This window comes from Haemaphysalis longicornis, unplaced genomic scaffold (genome assembly GCF_048455015.1).
Source record: "Haemaphysalis longicornis isolate Haplotype H1 unplaced genomic scaffold, Haemaphysalis longicornis Haplotype H1 scaffold_9, whole genome shotgun sequence".
NCBI lineage: Eukaryota > Metazoa > Arthropoda > Arachnida > Ixodida > Ixodidae > Haemaphysalis > Haemaphysalis longicornis.
Window position 1 is genome coordinate 14,387,157 of NW_027526460.1, and position 21,897 is coordinate 14,409,053.

General features: G+C 44.9%; 1 protein-coding gene across 1 annotated transcript in view; it reads right to left on the reverse strand.

Annotated features, from left to right (window-relative positions):
- LOC144152724 (metabotropic glutamate receptor 5-like) overlaps positions 1-21,897 on the reverse strand; it is a 518,399-nt gene that overhangs the window by 36,515 nt on the left and 459,987 nt on the right. The window contains exons 8-10 of the mRNA XM_077684131.1: positions 18,599-18,831; positions 15,076-15,319; positions 1,511-1,685 (exon numbers count right to left, since the gene is read on the reverse strand). Coding sequence (XP_077540257.1) covers positions 1,511-1,685; positions 15,076-15,319; positions 18,599-18,831 — 652 coding nt within the window. The remainder of the gene's footprint in view (positions 1-1,510; positions 1,686-15,075; positions 15,320-18,598; positions 18,832-21,897) is intronic.

A 21,897-nucleotide genomic window follows, 5' to 3' on the forward strand; every position in this document is an offset into this window, starting at 1 on the left:
GGGAGGAATAACGTACGGAGGAACGTTTACTTTCAGCCCCGTGTTCGCGCGGCACCCCTAGGGAGCGAGGCATGAAAGGGAAAACTAATACGAATCGATGGGAAGAGCAGGAAGTCAACCTCGCTGCTTTCTCAAGAAAACTCATGTCCGCTCCCCAGAGCAGGGGGAACATTGCAGACGAACGTGTGCGCAGGGCGCTACCTAAAGGAAGTTATCCCGTGTCGAAAGTTTGATATTATGAACGTGGGAAGGATTTCTTGGGATCTATGACGGGAGACAAAAAAAAAAGGGGGGGGGGGGGGGCATCAGCGTTGCGTTTTAAACCATTGCTGTTTTGTTAACTTCACCATTTTAAAAACATCATAACGTTGACATGTTTTACTATTTTTCATTCTCGGCCAATGACAACTTCTTTGTACAACGCTCTTCCTCCGTTGACACCCGCTGCTCGAAGAGAGTCCGAACTCGAGGTTCCTAGCTCAGACTTGCGGAGCGCTTTTCGAAGAATAATTATTCCCTACGTGAACGGTAAGATAAATAGCAACAAAATGATTACGAGTACAATGGCGCACCGCTAAAGAAAAAGGGTGTCAAAAAATTCAGTGCCCTTCCACTCTGTGAAGAAGTATGATCAGCGAAGCCAGCTTACATAAAAGCATGCACCGATACCTTAAAAGTCGGCGTCATCTTGAACGCAAATGCATTGCCAAGAAGACGCTTTTCAGGGGCAATATAAGCCTTCTTGTATCAAAATATGAAGGCCGCAGGACCTCTGTTATTTTTGACGCTAAGCATCATCATCATCGTCATCATAACCACCACCATCATCATCATCATTCTTGTCACAACGATGCATTGACAGAAATAATATGCTGGATCATAGCCATAGACATCATTGCTGTAAAAGTGGCACACATTTTTTTGAAGTCAATTTTATGACTCCCGCTTCGGTGATGCACACATTTGCTTGGTTTGGACACCATTCGAGAAACTAAATTATTTGTTGGGTTTTCGCATTTTTGTGAGCCATTCCTACCCCCCCCCCTTCCCACACACACACACACACTTGACCCAGTATTGACTATTCTAGCGGAAGGAGGATGCTTTCCCCCAATGTAGCGGAATTTTGGTATTTGTTTGTAAATAGTTACAATGTTCATCTGTTTCCTCTTTCGTTCTACGGATTTGCGATTGTGTCATTAAAGCCGACGTCAGGAAATCCCCGAGAGCATGTTGCAAGAAACGCGGCGCCTTTGAAGGAACTTTTCTAAGCTAAAAAAATTCGCGTAAAAACGGCTGAAGAACCTCCGATCGTGATCTCAACATTCCAGACTTTAAACCTAACAAGGTAATCAAGGTATCTCCGTAAGTCTTTTCTGTGTCCCTATAAGACGACTTCGGGGAAGGTGGGCAATTAGACCAACCCAACCAATTGGCGAAAATTTCCGTTCTGCTCAAATGATGACGCGCACTTGGGGGTTTAGCCTACTGCTTCGGTTTGCGCACTCACCTTGACCTTTCCCTTCTCGCAAGGCCCCGAGCAGATGGAGATGGGTGGCGCGTTTCGCTGCGCCTCGTGCCACTGGACGTCGCCCGTCATGGTGAGCTCGCCGTTGACCCACGAGCCCACCTGGACGTAGTCGTAGTGGTGCCCACCCAGCCACTGGTAGTTCATCAGGTCGTACCTGTCCAAGAGGGCAAAATAGGAGTCACCGAGGAAAAAGAAACATCAAGTAGAGGATTTACGACAGGGAACGCCAAAAATATTTTTTAGTTTCCAGAAGTCATAAGAGTTCTGTCTAATAGGAGTACTTCTTTTATACATCCGCCATAACTTCTATTTGGCATTTATCAGACTTCTATTGCATTTCCATTCGCGGTGCGTTGAATCTAAGCAAATTGAAATCAAATAAACTGACGGAGCTTCAGAGACGCCGACGCAAGCACAGGGAGAATTGTTTTCACGTGAGTCGTGAAAGGTGAGGGCGAACATATAGTTAAGAGTAAAAATTCAAATCGATCAGCCAAGAAGTGCCGAAAGCGCGCATGTGCTCCCGTGGGACCTTAATCTCTTTATGCAACGGGAATATCCCTGAATAGGGTTACCAAATCTTCAATGAAAGAAGTCGGGAGAAGGGGGGCGGCGGCGGAGTAGGTATCCTAGCATAGAAAGAAAACGAAATCAGTTTTCTTTACGGCGGTATATCCATTGTTTCTTTATTGTTGCGGCCTCTTGAAGTGATCCTTCAGCTGTCTACATGCTACTCGCGACAATACCTCTTGCTGGAGAATGTTCTCGTAAAAGTTGTCGCACTTCACGCGGATGTTCAGCTTTACCTGCTGTTTTAACTGAACAAGTTCGTGCTGACTTTGTGTTTCGTAGCGTGACGCGCCTTGTTGAAAGAGCGTTGGATCACATAAAAATTTCTAACTGGACGGTCCACAACAAATCCGGGACATATAGCTGTCCCGACAGAAACGGCGCAAGACTCGGGACGTTGTATGAAAAGTCGGGACAATCCCGCAAAATCTGGGATGGTTAGTGACCCTACCCTTGATGATGATGATTTCAGGTTTAATGGCGCAAGGCCGACAAAGGCAAAGAGCGCCATGACGATCGTGAATGAGATGAGAAAGATTTGTAACAAAGGCACTAGATTAAAAATTCGAGAAAAATGGTGTATAGGGCCATGTTAAAACATAATGAGTATACTAAGAGAAAGGGTGCCTATATAAGGTGACATTAAAACACAGTGAATGCAGGCACCTAAGGTGTAAAGCCTCAGGTCCCGCCATTGTTTTGCAACACGTCATGAGCACAGGTGAGGTTATGGGCAGTAAGATATGTGTTTTAAAAAATCTACGTCTGCAAGGTAGCTAAAAGCTTTTTTGTAAGAGAACATGGGATGGTCTGCAAGAAATAATGAAGGATGCAAGGGAATATTATATGTGTAAACTTCATTAAAGTGACGTTTCCTTTCAATGTTGCACATCTTGCATTCAATAAGCACATGAAGGACAGATAGCTGCCCTCCACATCGATGACACCGTGGCTTGTTTGTGTCAGTCAACAGGTATGAATGTGTGATGTGTGTGTGTGGCCGATTCTAAGTCTGCATAAGGCCACTTCTATTGATCTAGCATGTTTCTCGGAAGGCGGTTTTTCGATTTTAGGTTTAATGACATGTAATTTGTTGCTTATTTCTTTATCCCACTGTTGTTTCCAGTGCTCTCGCAGCTTCCTCCTCACATAAGGTTTGAGGTCTTGATATGGAACCAGCTTAATGTCTATGCTTTCACGAAGGGCAGCAGCTGCAGCACTTTGGTCAGCGGCTTCATTTCCAGCAATGCCACAGTGGCCCGGAACCCAGCACACTGTGACAGCAAGCTTGAGACTATAAGCCGAGTACAGAGCTCTTAGAACAGCATTAAAAGTTGGGTTTTTACTAGCCTTCAGAGATGAAAGCTTTGTAACGACACTCAGTGAGTCTGTGTATATAACTGAGCTCTTAATTTTGTTTTGGAGAATGTGGTTCAAAACTAGCAGGATACCATATGCCTCTGCAGTAAATATACTAGTGTTCCTATACTAGTGTTCATTGTTTTCGACAAAGTGAATATGGGGCCAATTGCAGCACAAGACACCGCTGCAGAAGTCTTCGAGGCATCTGTGTAGAATTCAGCTGCCTTGTATTTGTCCCTGAGTGACAGAAAGTGCTGAGTAATAACAAAGTTTGGCACATTTTTCGTTTGCAGTTCTCTGAAAGACATGTCACACTGAATTGGGCAAATGTCCCACGGAGCAACCAACTCATGAATGGAGGTGCAGTAAACTTCAGCAAGAGGGCGACCCTACCCTTAACATCATTGAATGACCCGAACATCCCCTGCATGCATAACTTCGGCGCTCCTCTCTTACGGAAGCAGGGTCGTTATTTTCTATATTTCCTACTTTATTTTCTGTCCAGAGTATACACTTTGAAACAAACCTCGCTTCATTATGTGTTTTTCGGCGGTCGTGATTGGAGGCCGGAACTTTAAGCGAAATGCCTATTTTTTACTTGAGTCCATATCAAGCCAATTCAACATATAAGCATGATCTAAGCGAAAAGAAAGCAATCATTAATTCTTCCTAGAAGTTCCTATTCTGAGGTTCATGCCTATATGGGCTTTTTGGCGCCTAAAAATGCATTTTGTATGTTATATTCTGCTCTAAAAATACCATTTTATGTTATAAATGCCTTTTTTGTGTTTTCGAGCCCATGTGTTTTCGAGCTCTCCCTTCAGACGCGTGTAACTTGGCGCTTGTCGCAAACCGTTTGCGAGTAGAATCCGCGTGCCGTGCCAAACATCCCGAGACTCGGAACTGTGCTCAAGCTGGCGCAACCTCCACTTTACGTTGTCCCACCCAACTAGGCCGCTAAAGGCCCGCACTCAGCGACACCACAACAACCACGCCGCCGGTTGGACTTCACGTCACCCTTGTCGCGCCAGCTCTTTTGTTCCGTGTTCTTCTGTTGGGCTGTGTCCGGGCATCAACGGCGAACACTTTGCCAACATGCCCTGTCCATTGTTTAGGCAATAAAAAACAACCAAGGAAGAAAGTGAATGCGACACTGCCGCGCATGTGCCGCTCGAAGCAAAAGACACCTCTTGGTAGATAATTACGTGAAAGTTTCAAGGCAATGCCGCGAACACGTGCACAGGCAGCCGTCCATCACGGGTACTCCGCCATTCGGCAAGACGCAGCACGTGTAGTACAAAGAAGGAACGAGAGACAACGCTTACAGACGAGCATCTCGGCGGTCTTTGAGTAGTCTGGTCGCGACAGACATCTCCCGTGCCGTTAACCTTCACAAGCGTATGCAACCTAGCTTTAACGGTTAATTGATTAAGGTTGTTTCATCTGTATAGAGTGCATAGTTCTGAATGGCGTTATCCTGCGCAGATTCGCTAGCCATTCGATTCTCCAGGACAGGGTAACTCAGTAATTTATCTGGAATTATTGCAATTCACTGTTCTATCAACGGGATTCAGCGGTGTTGTAAAGAGCTCAGGATGTCGTTACGTTCTGTCAACAAATAAATAGCTGCCGTCAAGGTAACGTATTTCCAGGCGCGTTCGTCTTCAGCGATCAGTTACTAATTGTGCCTCTTCTAGCAGAACCCGTTGTTCTACGTTGCGGCACTAGGATTAAAAAATAAAGCAGAACAACAAACACTTCCGGGGTATTAACAGCTTTGCATTCAACAAAAGCGTCGCAGCCCTACACAGCGCTACGCTTAACGTGACTTGGCCCGTTCATGTGCTTGTTACCCGCTCTTAGTAGAAAGAATCCAACAGCTAAGAACTTATGCGCCACTCCGACTTAAAAGGCTGAGCTCATTTTGAGGGTCTGGGCCAGGTTCGCCGCCGCCACCGCCGAAAGAGCTGTTGCATAGAGAGTCATTACGAAGCTTAAATCTGACTCCGGCGTAAAATTTTTGGATTTACTATGCTAAAAGAACTACTGAAGGTTCTCAGTGACGAGCATTCGGTCATTCCAGGCGGAATTAAGTCATGGCGCGTTCCGAAGTACAGCACACTCCGCCAACTCCAGGAGAGTTCTTTTTTCCCACACAAATATCTTCTGAGAAAAGGTACAATTTGAAGCAGTAAAGCATTGAGATTGGGCTGGTTTGTGATGGCAGCTAAGCCTTTTCTTTAAGAGCCGAACCACCCTACACTAAATTTAGGTATAAATTCTCGTATATTAAAAACGCAAAACTTGTGTGACCCATTTTCACCAGGAAATTAAAATTACTTTCCCAAAGCACAAGATTTGTCCGCTATAGTAAAAAAAAAAAATTGCGCAGCTAGCACTATGGGGGCAAAGCTGGAGAAACAGCAGAGCTGACCGCCCCTTTCCCTTCGTCAGAGACCGGGCTGTTGAACCTCACATGGATTTCCGAACTTTCCTTTGAATGTTATCCATGACTGGCAGTTCCTGATCGTTTAGTCCACAGCCTTTCATGTCTCTCCCAAAGTGGAGCGCGTAAGCACGTGCTATAACTCGTGGCAACCGGCTTTGCGAACTCGGCGTCTGTAGCGCGAACTCGGCGCCTCTGCTCCCCACTTCATGCGCAAACGCACGTGAACTGGAGAGTAGAAGAGCACGCGAGAGATGACGCCACGAACTTTGGCAGAGTGTTCTCGAAAGTCGAGCTGGCCGACGCCGGGCGCTCCTCACGAGGAGTACACGCTTACGTGCGCTCGGTATTTTTGGTTGTATTTTTAGGGGGATCCTCCCGTTGCACAAACCACCCCGCAAGCCTGGGCCACGCCGGGCGCTCTGCGCTCGGCTGCGCTGAGTTTTCTGGTAACGCTTCACGGTGGAACCAAAAGTTTAAACCTCTCTGCTGTTTAAATCTGTATTAAATACGCTGCTGCAGTAAATGCGGAACGAGCCTATATATGCATAAATGACACTTTTCGGCGCCTATTATAGGCGCCTTAAACGTCAATTTTTCGTGCCTAAAGTTCCGCTCTCTAGTCATGATAGTTCATCTTCGTTGTGCAATTAACCAGATCTGTGCGCCACTTTAATATCCTCCTCCCTGCTTAGAATAACCTTAGATATTTGCGCAAAAAAAATTAACTACCCCACAACCCAAAAGCTACCTGCAAAATACAACATCGCCACAACGTACGACTTGTGATGACACTAGAGAACATTTTGACCCAGATCTTCGTTAGCAGAAACGGGAATTTCCTGATTCTTCGTTATTTTAAGCCAATGGTGTAACGCTGCCTAGATTAGTCATTCGCGCAAGTGCAGTAGGCAACTTCACCGTAACGCCAGCCGCGCAGCTCCACAGGGAAGTCTCCTTCTTCAATGCCATTAGTATTCTTCAGCAACTTCACTGAACATCCCACCTTTAGGTCGGTCGGTGTCTGTCGAACCGTTTTAAAGCGAAGCGTTCTATACCTCCCTGATGGTGTCGTTCGTTGGCGTAAACGCACTACAGGAAAGCCAACTTACACGATGGGTTTTCACAAGGGCACATCAAGCGCCTCAAGAAAAAAATGCTTCCCGTGGTCGGAATAGAACTTGGGTCCTTCGCGTCGTGAAGCCGACGTCTATTTGATCGCCCCATTCCGAAACGGTAGAAGCAGTTTAGATTTTGGACTTAGACTCAGGTTGCACGTGATATTTCTCTTAACCTTATTTCTCTGAACCAATTTCTCTTAATAAATGGGCTTTGATTTTTGTGTATATGTGTGTGTCGGTACCTGCCGAACCATTTTTCCGCTGTGAGGCCTTAGTTTGAAGTTCAAAGAGGGTAGGGTTGAAGGAGTTGAACGGGTGTATGAGGATTTGGAGGCAGGGGATGAGGATTGAGAGGCGAGCAGTCCGTTAGCAGAAATTCGTCGCACAGCTGAAAGAATGTGCCTAGCACACCACGTCCACAGCGCGCTGGCGTTCAGCCTGTATATGGTGACCTGTTATTGCTTTCCCATGAACAAACTCAAGGTTTGCTTTAATTATTTTTAATTAAAAAATTGCGTTAGCATTCGCAGCGTAATCGTGTCTCAAATGTCTATGTAATAGGCTCAAGGTTTCGTTCTCGCTAAATAATGCTAAACTATATAAAACGTGCAACCAGTTGCACTAGTATATACACCTATTAGCTTTTTGGAATTTGATACCGAGGCAACGATGCATATGAGGCTAGACTTCTAAGGCCAGAAAAGTCACTGGTGATAAGGCACAGAAAGAGTGTTTCGCCTTAAGTAAAATACGTCACGACGACATTCCTGGTAGGCATCGCCATCCCCATTGATAACGAAATGACGAAATGAAAACTTCTGAACAAATAAAACTATGAAAAAAATTTGTGATAATGCTGCAATGGTCCATGAATCATGGACCATTGGACATGGACGATGTAACAAAAAAAAAAATTCGTGCAGCGCAAGTACAAATTCCCCCGCCCACTAAAGAGTGAAGGTTCAAAGAGACCTGTACACGCTTTCTCATTTTGATGGTGATCGTCGCCAAAGCCGTGGCATGCAAAAAAGAAGGCTGCGCGATATAAACGACCAAAGCAAAACAAAATAATCAAGGAAACTATTTAGCATAAGTTGTCGCGGGAGGAGGTGAATCGCGAAGAGAGCAGCTGACCACTTCCGTCTTTAGAGCTTGCCGCTAATTGCGCCTTGGAGCGCACGTGGAGGGCGTAGCGTCGCGAACTGTAATCGTTGCCTCGGCTCCATGGGCATCAAGAGCCCTCCAGTCAGCTTTTCTTCTTCCCATGCGAGTCGCTTACGCCCTTTAGTCTCAAGATTCGCGCAAAGGCGGCGTGAACGCGTTACTAAAGTGCTAGGTTGCACGTGTGAACTGTTTTTAGCATCGTCAAAGAAGAACTTTCTCTCGAAGGGCTTCTTCGATGCCTCCTCCATCAACTGAGGGCCGCTTTCAGCTTTCCGGAAGCCAAAAAATTAATGAACTGGTCCTTTGTTCCGAGGTCAAAATTGGTTTGTACAAGCACTTGGATTTCCGGCAGTGATACCCTACGCAGATAAACGAAGTTCACATACACACACAACAAATCTTGTCGATAAAATGAATAAAGTCCTGATTACAAGACTACAGTTTGCTACTACAACCTCCAATTTCTACAATTAGAAAGAAAGAATTGATCAGGGCTGAACTCGTGACCCTGGCCGACAGCTTTAAGCAACCTGGGATGACACCTTTTGTCGTGTCTGGTTGTGTGAAAAGGAGATAATTTACCCTGAGTGAGAATGCGTGTGTATGTGCACATGTGCGCGTGCCGGAACACGTTCGTGTGCACAAAGATGATTGTATTTGAATGGGAATGAATACAACGCGAACGCACAAGTTGAATTTGTCCCGCTTACCCAGACTGCGCTTCCAGATGGAAGTAGGAATTATTCCGACTACCCTCATTTACGATGGCTCCCACTCCTCGGGGGATTTAAGCATGTGGCTCTTTATTATATAGTTTTCCAAAATTGGTAGACGTCCTTTAAAGGGGTCAAAATCAGACCATGCCAATCACTTCACAGAGGTCGATTTTACTGAACTCAATAAGTGGTGCCCGTGGGTTCTGTCTCGTGGATTGCAAGGCGCCACATTTTGTTTACTCCGTGGTTGCCTGTCACTCGTGGGGCACTTCTTACGAACCCACAAGTAGTGAGAGGTTTGTCATGGCCTACGAAAAATCGGTAAATTGAAGTGGCCTAGAGGCATACAGAACCGAAAAATCTCAGCATCCGACATCGAAAAAAACTCTCTAAGTTCCCTTTTTACGATCCATGTTTACGAGTAGTTTCAAGGATCCATATCTCTACTCCGCATAGACAAAGTATCTGCCCTACTTTCTGCGTAACTGACTGGAAGATATAAAAACTACCGACTGTCTGCTGAGTAAACACGTTTAGTGAAACACAAACTCATCATCCTTAACTACTCGTGTCATGACCAGCGCATGTGATCTCGTGTCCAATCCGCGACGACAGCTTCCCAAGATCAATATTCAAGCCGTAAATCAAATGAGTGCTTGTTAACTCAGCTATGTGCAATATTTCTGTATTCCTTGGATTGATTTCGCGGCGAGCTACGCTTTTAATTACTTGAACCGTTTATATGACGGTGAAGTTACGAACCAAAGCAAAGCCAATTTGCAAAGAGGACACGAGCAAGTGCCCCCTATTATAACGTACTGCGGTGACCTCCAAGATGTGGAGAGCGGTCCTTTTGAATTCGCTTCTAAATCTCGTCAAGTTTCTCCTTGTCTACACGAGAACTATGCGCCTGCAGTCGGATTAACCTTATGCTTTTTTGGCGGCAGGGGTTTACTAAGCAATAAAATGCAGATTACGCGCATACGGAGAATACGGAAGCTTCCAATTCCAACTGAAAAGCCCGATATAAAACACGTAGGACATACATAAATAACACTGCGGGCAAACAATGAAATTCAAGTTGCGCGCAAATACAGGGTAGCGTACTTCACAACCCATGCATCTAACGAAATTTTGCTATCGTCGACAAAAGATCAACATGATAAAGCAACACAATACCAGTATATCAAGCGGTCATGGTCATTTTAACAGCGTTACCAGCGCACGCAGACTGGGACACGGGAGGAAGAAACAACAGGACCGTTTCCATGTCCCCGTGACCCTCCGTGTCCCCGTATGCGTGTGCTGGTAACCCTGTTAAAATGCATCACTAACTAGTCCACGAAGAAACCCTCGTGGTCGTGGTCAGTCAGTTCTTGAGGGTACAAAGAAAAAAAACATCACATGATACAGCATGCACGCAATCTCCATATTATCTATATTAGCTCCCAAGTTTTTTTTTTCTGTCATTACAGATAGGTTTTAACATTATCTTCATTGTCAGAACGCTCAGAATCTTATACTCCTCACCCGAGGATTCTGTAAAACTAACCGTCTGCATTCCTAAATTTTTATTTGTTTATTTGCTTCTTGTTTATTGTATGACAAAGCATAAAGCATCCCCTATGCTGACAATACTTTGCAATATACAAGTCCAATACAAATGTCTCGATTTTGCGATGAAAACAAAATAGCCGGGGAAGAAACTCCATGGCTTAATTTCTTCCTATTTTTTGTTTTGTTATCCCAAGACGGTAGGTAATATGCGCCAGTCATCTACGAAATAAATTCGCCGCGGTGGGTCAGTGGCCAAGGCGTTGTGCTGCTCTGCCCAAGGGCGCGGGTTGGATTTCCCGCAGCGGCTGCCGCTTTTCTGATGGAGGCGAAAAGCAAGTACGACCGTGTGTTAGAGATTTCGGCGCACGTAAAAATTCCCAGATAGTCAAAATTAATCTGGAGCCCTCCCCTACGGCGCGCCTCATCGCCTAGATGTAGCTTGAGCGTGTTGAATTGCCAAAAGTTAATCTTTCTTTGGGTTATGTACTGGTGTTTATGTAGCCTCAATAATGCGCATATTTTGCGTACGCTAAAAATTGTCGGCAAGCATAAACCGTGACATCCCTTATTTATTTTCAGTGCCTGAACGCGTTACTGAAAGCAATGATGTTTAACAAGAAGAACAGCAGATTCTGTAAACTATAGAGATAAAGCAATTCTGGATAAATAATCGCCTTCAAGCGATTCGGGTCTGTAATGGAGGCCATGGTGGCGAGAAAATGGTTCCAGTCTCTGCTTGTTCTGTGAATGCAGCAGTCATGGTACAAATTCGAATGACTAGACTGCACACCAGTTTATTTTTATTTTTTACTATGACCAAGTGAGTAGAAATGCGAAAGGGAATTGTGAGATGTTCTTTTAAAATGGTGCTGTGCGGAACTAATCTACAAAAAATGGAAAGGCGTAGAAGCTGGCGCTGGCAGCGGGAAGTTTTTTGTTTACACACTGATTGTTATTACACGAAAAAAAGAGGGGGGAGGGGGGTAATGGTACGGGCTTCCTGGACCTGCAATCGGCATCACTATACCCGTACCAAAAATATGCACACCATTAAAACCAGCGCCAGAAAGCGACACCAGAAAGCCTTCAGGTGTGCGCAAAGACATGCACGTAAATAATAATAAAAAAACTAAGCATATAGCAAAGCTGTGGAGGCGGCATGTAACGGTGACACGAGATACGTCTGAAGGGTTAAACGAGACCATGAAGAGAAGGGACGGACACGAAACAAAGACCACCGGGGTGCGATTCCAGCTTCCCGTAAATGACGCGCCTGAAGGTAATGGCCCACCGCCGTAATTAGCCACGCACCTCAGACAAGTGGCAACGGCGCAGACATTCGGTCAAGCCTTTCCTCTCTATTTGTTTGAGACCCTTTCAGGAGCTGTCTTTCCCACGCCTTGGCGCTTACATCCGTTCTCTTATTTTTTATATGCGATGCGTATCTTTGAGAACCCTGCCACGGTTCTTTATTACGTCAGGAGTCGCCACGAGGCACGCGCACACGAGCGCTCGGCATTTTTGTTTTTGTTTTTTTACTTCCCGGCGGTCACCGCAATCTCGGCCAATCTCTATAAGTTGGTATTATTGGCTTGAAGAGCGTGCGTAGGAGGCGTTGGGCGGTTGTCGCGAGGCACACACACAGGAGCGCTGGGCATTTTCTTTGTTTTGTTGACTGCCGTGTGGTCGCCGCGAGGCCCGCGCACGTGCGAGCGCTCGACAAATGTTCGGTATTTCAAAGGCGATAGTCTGTCTGTGACTCGATTCAGCCCCCCGTCCTAAGTGAAACAAAATCTGCGCAATATCCTCGCATGCTTGCAACCAAATATAAACGTCTAAGTCCGGTGTCAAGGTTCATATTTCTCAACATTGTTAACCAGAACAAGACGTTACGCAAGTATCAGACATAAAATTAATACATAAGTGATATTTACAGTGTTCCTTTACAAAAAAATCACAGATGCTTGTTTTTTGCGCAATAAAATAAAGTCACTGCAGAAAAAAAAATTTACTTCGTCACCTGCTGTCGTCCGCGCCACTATAGCAGCTTCTGGCGGCATTTTAAGAAATCGAGCGACAACAATTACAAAAGGTTCCACTAGATAGGTTCCACGTTCTACTTAGAACGCACGTGGAGCAGGGCAACGTGGTTCTATAAACGTTGAAGTAGGGCGACTCGATTCACGCGCGTGTCCGCCGTACGGCAGCGCTGCCACCGAGGCACCTGGTCTGGAGCAGTGGAACGTGGTAGATTTAAATTGACTTGAGCAAACCTTTGGCGTCTTTACCTTGGGAGAAGCGCGACGGAAGAGGAACAACATGAGAGGTGAGCGGGAAAGCGAAGGGAGGCACTTACTTGGCAAATACCGAGAAAGAATATCGTCTTTCGTCGACATTTAAAACGAAAGGAGTAGATACGCGGCCAATCTTTTAACTGCGGACACGAAAAAATTACAATTTTACGTAAACGTAATTTACGTAATTACGAAAATTGCGCAAAGCCGAGGTTGAGGGAAAGCCGAAGTTATTTAAATTCGAAATACACACTGCATGGGTTTCTGAGATAGCAATGTATAACTATCGCATTTAGATTGTAAAAATTAATGAAGGCCTATTGGGGGATCTTTCCGAATGTGTGAGCATCTGTTCCTCCCCTTCCTGAAATTCAGTCTCGACATTAAGCGCACGTTCCGTCCACCTGTATTGCCGGACTGCACTGGCTGCGCACTCCCTAGGGCGTGCGATCGGGAGGGACAAGGGGGAAGAGGAGGAGCAAGACCCGTGGAGACGGTGCAGATGCAGGGGCACACCGCGCTGCGACTTGATGCACGTCATCCTAGCAATGTTCGCGCGGTTGTGAAGGCAGCTATCTTCACGCGCTCTCTCGACTCTGTCCTTATGTGTTCTCCTACTGCTTGCTATGTCGACAGATAGACGCGGAGTGACCCGAAAATTTTGCCGCCATGCCACATCTAGTGCTCATGTATAAAAATATGTGTCCAAACTAACCGGGCGTGTTGGGAGGTGTTCCGTAAAGCCACCTTATTTGTGAGAATGGTACCGCATAAGTTAGGCATTCAATGGAGCTATTAAGACCCCGAAGAACTGTCCGGCGGCTCGCAAATAAAATATCGCACCCGAACCGCCAGATAACCATTGCACTTGGGTAAGTCCTGAGCAGCCCATTTTTAGGCAACAACGTTCGTAAGAGCAAGACTGCCAGGGCTCTGCTTTAAAAGTGACCGCTATCCTGTACCACAGCGACAAATTTCTTCATAAAACTTATTGCGTCTAACCTACTCAGTACTACAAGGCACTTCAGTCCAACGGATTAATTTATCGCCAGCCGAGAACTTTACGTCAGCTGTTATTTCGCACAGACAGGCTATTTTATAATTCCCATCTGTGAGAACAAAAAAAAAACGAAAACACTGGTGACGAGCGGTACTGAATCCGTGACAATTTTCTCAGTAGCGGAAAGCTTTTAAGCCACAGTTGTGCGTGTAACCTGATCAAAGTTTAGGTAAGAATAAAAATACGCTATATCATGTTTTCTGCTTCATAAAGTAGGCCTCTTAAAACGCACACATGTCTTACAGGCAAAGCACGCTCTACAGGAAAGTGAAGTGCCTAATGATCTTTCCTTGAAAACTGATTCAAAGCCACGGTGTTTCGGACCGCACATTTTATTTTGGCTACTTTGAACACAGAATGAATTACACGGCTGTCTCGTGTGCTCTGATTCAGGCAAAGTAAACACTTCTAGTCTTACGTCACCGTCTAAAGGGAGCCAAAATGCGAAAAATATTTGGGCCTGAACTCTTTATCGGGAACTATCATTTTTGTACAATCACTTGTGCAACAATTACCGTCATAAAACTACCGAGACCCGAACTTTGGCAGAAGAAAAAAGTTTCTCAAAAAATAATGTCTTGAAATTAATATATTTCAATGTGAGATAGCAAACGGAGTACTTAAAGCGCTCGATGTTAGGTTTTATTTGACGGCTTCAAATGTTTAGAAATCAAAGTTGGAAAGCTAAGGTCTGCGAGCATAAAGTCAGACCCCATTCACCAAAATACCTGAATAACGTTTAGTGTGTATTACAGCGTAAGCCAAAAGAGGCATTGCCGAACCGCGTTGGTACATTCAAAATAAACCCAAGTTTACTCCAAATAAACCCAATACACTTCAAAGAAACCCAAACTTTGTTTACATGCTTAGCAGACGGAACTAGGAATAACACCGATATTTTCGCTTTCAAAGCACGGAAATAATAGCGGGGACGCATTGGTGGCTCCGTGTGTTACGACATAAAGTGTGTAGTGCTTTCGGTATTGAAGCCTCTGTATTCAATGTTTCATTTTTAAATGACTTCATTCGGGTAACGTGCCTGCCATCGGTACCGCGTGATCTTCACCTTACAAGATCGCGCTCTCCCCAAACATTCGAAACCGCGTTCCCTGAGTCACGTAGACGCTTCCGCCCACGCACATAGATCCCATGAAAAATAAAAGTTCTAGTGGGTTTTCCCCACGCAGCCAGGGCATTTAAAGGCGCGCTTTGCCATGCTAAACGCAGCAGCGAAACGAGCTTCGGCTGGCTCACCGTCCGGGGGGGTCTCCGTTCTCGTGAAAGAACACCGTCTCATTGCTCCAGGCGAAGGTGGCGTTCATGAGGTACTGGAGGAAAACAGACCCGTTCACCGGCACCATGGCGGGACACACGCCCGAAGTGTTGGGGCACAGGTCACGGTGCATGTTGTGCAGCCCGTGGGCCATCGTGTAGATGGATTTTTTCACGAACTCGACCTTTGTGTCTTGCTTGTGGCCTTCCTGAAGTTTTTCTTTACCTGCGGATGGCGGGAAACATTTGTTGAGCTGAGCAGGGCTCCAAGGAGAGCCAGTGACACAATATAACGCGGTTGCCCCAAGTATGTCGTCACAGGGCCGGCCCTTTCCTGTGCAATACATTTTACTTATCCATCCCAACCGTAAGCTGCTAAGAGGGTGGTGAGAGAGAGAGAGAGAGAGAGAGAACAAACTTTATTTTTCGCAGGACCTAAGTCCAGGTCCTGATTTGAAAGTTCAATTCACCGGATCCACGTAGTACTCGAATAACTAACACACATATGGTTCCGCCAGAAGATAAACAATGCAACTAACAATAATTATTGTGCTTCAACAAAACAACCTCGTACAAACTGCTTTTTGGCACACGCTTTGTTTAAAGGGACCCTGCAACACTTTAGATAAGCGTTTTCATTCTTTTCTTTGAGTGTGGAACCACTGCGAAAGCTATAATTATCGTAATAAAATGCTTTGTTGGGCGTGTTGTTTCATGGCTTCAAAAAATTAAAACGAGCGAAAAGGACGAGGACACAGAAACACAGTAGACGGGACGAGCGCTCGTCCCGTCTACTGTGTTTCTGTGTCCTCGTCCTTTGTGCTCGTTTTAATTTTTTGAAGCTATAATTATCGCCAGCACGGAGCGGCACTGCGTGATTTGCTCGTCGCACCACATACGCCTTCCATTTGTGCTTTGTTTTTGTGGATTTTATTAAAAGTTTCTATCAAAAAGCGTCCATTGCTGCAACTGAAGAAAAACCGGCCAACAGCCGCTACATTTCCTTAATGACGTAATTCGAGCCGTCGAAGAACATCAAGACCGGGAAAGAGAGCAAAATCTTTTGAGTGAGTTTACAAATTACCTGATGGGCATAGAGGTGTAATTTTTGTCAGAGCTACTTTTCGACCCCCTAATATAAGTACTGGGTGTGTTGGGTGACTACGTTCTGCAAGAATTTAGGATTTCAAAAAAAGTTGAAAAAAGTGTTACAGGGTCCCTTAAAAAAAGCTCGGTTGAGCCGTTCTGTAAGTCTACCTTTCTCACGAGCACCTTCGTGCTTGTGAGATAATCCAAAGGAGAGTAAAACACCGGTCTACATCAGCTTAGATCCAGACAGGCTGAAATTGTTGTCTTTAAAATACACCGACAGCAGAATTACTGCAGGTGAACAGTTGAGTCGTTGTCTGAATCGTTTATTTTGCGTCCCACACTTTGATGCGTACTTTTAAGAAAAACACTAGCTTACTTGTAAGAGTATATATTTCTCTTCTATCAGCTGGCATCCTTTGTGTCGTCAGTACAATTCTAATCGGCAGAGAATTCGATAACTCGATATGACATTTAGTTTTGTTGTAGCAAGTTTTTATCTATGGTCATTGTTATTGTGTTAGGTTTATGCTGGATAAGTAGCCTATTGCATCAAAAACAGTCTGCGTATAAAGTGTGGAGCTGTTAGCGCACGATTCGGTATTCAGGTTACTGCAGTCACCTCGCACGTCATAATATCACGTTGCACGACTTTTGTAGTAGGCCGGAGTAAACATATTACAGATTTGCGTTTACGTACTCATGGCGGAACAAAAATAAATTAAGTCAGACAACCCGAAGCGCCTTGCCTTGGCCACGGAGAACAAAACCACAGTTATACGATGCCATAGGTGTAAACAAAAGAAACCAGGGCTGTGATGTTTCGACGGTATTTGTCTTGTATTCCTTAGAATATGCACTGCGCACGCGTGCCTCAGGCCCACACCAACGTCGATATTCTGCATATGGCTCTTGTCTTATTCCCTTTAAAGTACTGTTTATGATGACGCATTTTTCTAAGCTGGCGTGTTTTTTTTTTTTTATAAGTTTACACAAGCTTGTGAGGTGTCATGCTGGTTCCAGCTTTTTTCAATTCGCCTGGTATTTGTTTGTCCTTATTCTGGACATTTTAAGCAGATCTCTGCCTGGATGGGTAAAAATATAAGCTAAAACAAGCCAAGTCACCCCTAATGAAGAAACAATTTTTTCAGCATTTTTCATTTCGTTTTATATTGTTCATTATTAAAAATTCGTCGGAAAAAAGTAAACTTCGCACAAAAGGCTCCTTCTTCTCTCTATATATTTAGCTCTATGATCGCCTGTTTCCGAATAGCATCTTTAAGCACTCAATAAACAGTGAATACTTTCATCAAGTATTCATAATGAGGCAGCGATGATGTAGTTGAGAATTCTTATCACCCTAAATCATTGTTCAGCAGTGCACCCACGCACGTGTCGGGAGAGACTTCCCACGCGTTTGAGTTGGGTCTCGATATTGAGTCTCTAGAGAAGTACTTTCTCTTTACGGAAAGACTCTGCCGGGCTTTTTTGGTCGTGTAAAAAAACGATCACGCTCGCGGCGCGATTTTGCTTGCACTCAGTGAAGGCGATAGGCTGCCAGTATGAATTACACACCGTGATTGACGTCTTGCTTCGAAACCGAAAAGTGGTTGTCCGAAACCTCGAAGTATTTTGCAGCTACACCTTAACTTCTTCACAGCCTCACCCTCTCCTACTCCTCCTCCTTACCGGAAGTTGGTGCAAGGCAAAAAAAATCAAAAACAAAAAAATGAGGAAACGCGAAGAAAAATAAAAGGCGCCTAAAAAAGAGAGAAAACTTATAATTGTTACCCTTTCCACGGGCTCAGAACATATGATAGAATTTTTATTTTCATTTCCAATTCTGAAGTGTTTGTATTGTTTACCAAGTGTTTAGAGCTGTCGACCGAATACCAATGAAGTTTTATGCTGCTTCCATACTGGTTCGCACTTTCCCAGAAGTTGTTTAATACATGTTGTGATTTGAGCACAACAAATTGTTTTTGCTGAAAGACAAACACAGGGCCTGATTTTTGCCCTAAATGTGATTGTTATACCTTTATGTCTCAAGATTGAACTGGGTATGTTGCGCCTCATGATCTCGAATTGATTGATCATTGTGCGCGTTGCCTTTTCATTTGTATGCACGCGCTCACAGACTTCTGCGCCAATGTCCGTCGACGCTGACCACTCATTTGGCATGCTCTTGTCCCAACGTCTGCCGCAAAGACATGATATCGATCAGCGGTTCATTAGGAATGTGAGTTTTGCTCAGTGGTCATACTATCCACGTGCCAAGCACGGCGCACGGACACTTGGAACGTTCCCCAGAGCCCACGCTTCTCAGAGCGGTGCGCTTAGGACGCACATCGCAATTTGCGGGACGCGCCTGGTCGGCGGTCAGACTGCCTGGTCACGTGAGCGAGCGCTCACTCACCGGTGCAGGTGCGGTTGTACTGGGCCGATCCAGGGCTGATCCCTAGAGAGCAGTTGAAGCGCACTTCCCAGAACTCCTTGAACCAGGGGTTCCGCAGGTTGGTGAATGGGTCAAGGCCGAAGTAGTAGCGGTCGAAGTCGTCGTCGTACTTTGCGTGGAACCGGATCGACAGGCTCCCCACGGACGCCTTCTCTTGGTTCTTCACCACGTCTTGCCGGTCGGACCAGCCATCGCTGCACGGGAGAGCAAAATACGCGGGTTCCACACCAAAAATCACCCAGTTTTAATAGCTTTCTTAAACGAACCCGCATAAAGAACTTTCGTCCTGGCGGCTTCTTCAAAGGGACCACGCAGACAACGTACAACTCTGCTTTAATGGAAAGTTTACTATGGTGGAATGATTAGCAGGCAAAATTAAAAGTGAATTGTGCCTAATTAAACTAGATAATTACAAAACACGTAGGTGCTGGTGAGACGGGTGGAGGCATTTCCGCACTTCATGAATAATCACACCAGGTGACATCCCCTTGTCGCGTGCACCGATTGACGGCGCGTCAAAAACGAACACAAATTGATGATGATGATGATGATGATGATGTAATCATAACCTTAGAAATTTATAAAGATGTGCCTCCAGCGGCATGTGGATTTTGTAACTGAGAAACATTAAGCGCCACTTGCTATACTATGACTGTGCGCAGTGACAATTGAGATGTATGAGTATTTCGAGCCGCTTGTTTCCTCATTGGAACGCCCAGAGTTAACTTGGGCTTCAAATGCACGATTCTCGTAGGATGAAAACCTACGCTTGAGGTTTGTTGTATGAAGCGATCACAGTGCAAGCGGTCCCACCGTCAGACAGGTCTAACACTAGACCAGGCTTTCTTTTTTTTTTTTTGTGCATCAAACGACATGGCCCCCTCTAAAAAAAAGAGAGAGAAACCGCCCCTATTTTTACTGTGGCAAATAAATAAATAAATAAAGTATAGTTTATATAGTTAAGAACAACAGCGTTTCTGAATTTCCATCACAATAACTGCTTTTACCATTGATAGCATATGCGACCCTTTTGTTACTGGCCATCGCCTGATTGCCTGTTCTAGGTTGATTGACGATTTTTCTCTTTGAAATTTATTATTCATATGTCCGAATGTAAAAAAAATTAAAAGCAACGATCCCAGGGTGATAGCGAAGAAACGGTACCATCTGTGGTACTTCGGAGTAAATACCTACACGGACATTATCTAGGTAAATGCGGGTGGTGTTCTAACGACAGAATTTCCAAATAACCCATCAGTCGTCTTCCGACATCCATTCGTTGTAATGTATATGGTCTAGAACACTAGAAGTACGGACGGATACGAAGATGAAGTGCTCCCGTTTCTTCAACGTACATACGAGGAAAAAACGAACACCTGTGAAAATAGGCAAGACGCACACACGTGAAACTAGAATCCTTCGCTCCGATTTCCCTCGTTAATATCATCCGTTACTAGTCGCAGATCTCTTTGCAGATTGAAAATAAAGAATCATACGACTCCACGAAAAAGGGCCAGCGGCGGGTTTCCGTGAGATGCTGTGTCAACATCGTTAAGGACGGAAATGCGGGCCATCTTCTAGACGGCGAAATGCGAAGCGGGTCCTTCCGCATTTTCGTCACCAGATACCTCTGTGTTTCAACGTCGGAGAACAAACGCGAGATGAAAGCCCGTGGGACTACGACAAAATGCGAAGGATTTTAAAAATGGGAACGCATCTCGGGTGCGCTAGAGGCTCTTAGGATTCTTCCTAACCACATGCGTGTGCCGAATCATAATCTATGCGGGCGCAGTTATGAGGAAATATTCGTGAAACGCTACGCGATTGTTTTTGGGAATTAAACTTTTACTCTTGCGGTGCTAGCAGCTTGAGATAGCTGTCATTCGCGCCTCAAGAAAATTAGGGAGATCTCTGGCTGAAGTGGATGTCCAAGACATCGTCCGTGTTGCGCTCAAAGAACCGGTGAGGGATGTTAAGGTGTAACTAAATTACACAGGGAAAAATTTGATGGTCGAAAATTGATAGAGGAAGTTTTGAGTAACAGAACGCCTTTAAAGTATCCAAAACACTTTTTTCAGCGATGTTGCTTGAAAATCACAGGGTTTTCGAAAATCAATGCGGAAAAAACTCAATTGCAATTGGGACAAGACAAGGGAAATATTATAGCGAATATCTTGAAACATTGTTTAGATTTGAGCTTCGCAATTAACGAATGCTATATGTAGTGACCCGCCCGGATGTGGCAAAATGAAGGGAAGCAACCACGATTTGGAATATTCAGCAGAAGTATGACACAGCAAAGAAACAGGCCAAACTGTAATTGTTAAAAAACTGTGTATCAGGTGCACTCAACAAGTGAAAGCAGGCGGTCTGTAAAAAGGAATAGTGTTGGAAACAAAAACAAAAATGACTCCCTTCCCCACTAAGTTGATGTTCCACTGAGCACGAGGACGCAGGTTCGATTCCTGACAGCATCGCGTTTTTTTTTTTTTTATGCGAGAGCAATAAATGGATGATGTGGGGGGGGGACAGCCGCTTTCCGAAATCAGCATCTGTAGCACTGAATTGGCTCCTGTAATGACCGATGGGGCAAAGAGAATGAAACTAAAATTGCCGAGTTGAAAAGCAAAATTACGAAAATTTGAGGCCGCATGAAAATTGAGCTCATGGCCTGCGGAATGCAAGTCGAGCACGTATCCTCAACACCGAATTTGCTCCTTTTCTTTATCGCCTGACTCTAACTTTGAAAAAGCGTGATGCAGTAACAGTGCAATAGTACACCGATTGATTAAGTATCCCGACTGTATCCCGACTGGTGTGGCCTTTAGACATTAAAGGATTAAAGGTGCATATAGTAAATGCGTCACAGCCTTCGAGTTAATGTCGGCAGCCGTTACATGCTGCTCTATGTACAATGAGCTTAACGTTGTTTGGCTCGTCATTAGGTTCAACGTTAATATAACCACGTGTCCTCGCCAACATTCCCGCTAAACTGTAATGGCCGGGACTTGCTAGCGGGTGCAAAAATTTTTATAGCGCGTGCACCGCATTGAATTAGCAAGTTCATTTGAAGCGCTTAAAGGCCAACTGCACTAAAATTTTTGACTCGTGAGAACCCTATTTCTGTATAGTTTGCCTAAAGGTGCTGCCACATACAAACTTTGACAGCTGAAATACGCGCGTACACGGCGCAAGCGACTAGCAAAAATCGGCGATTTTGAAATCGAAATTGAGAAAAGCGCGGCCATTGCGGAAACACA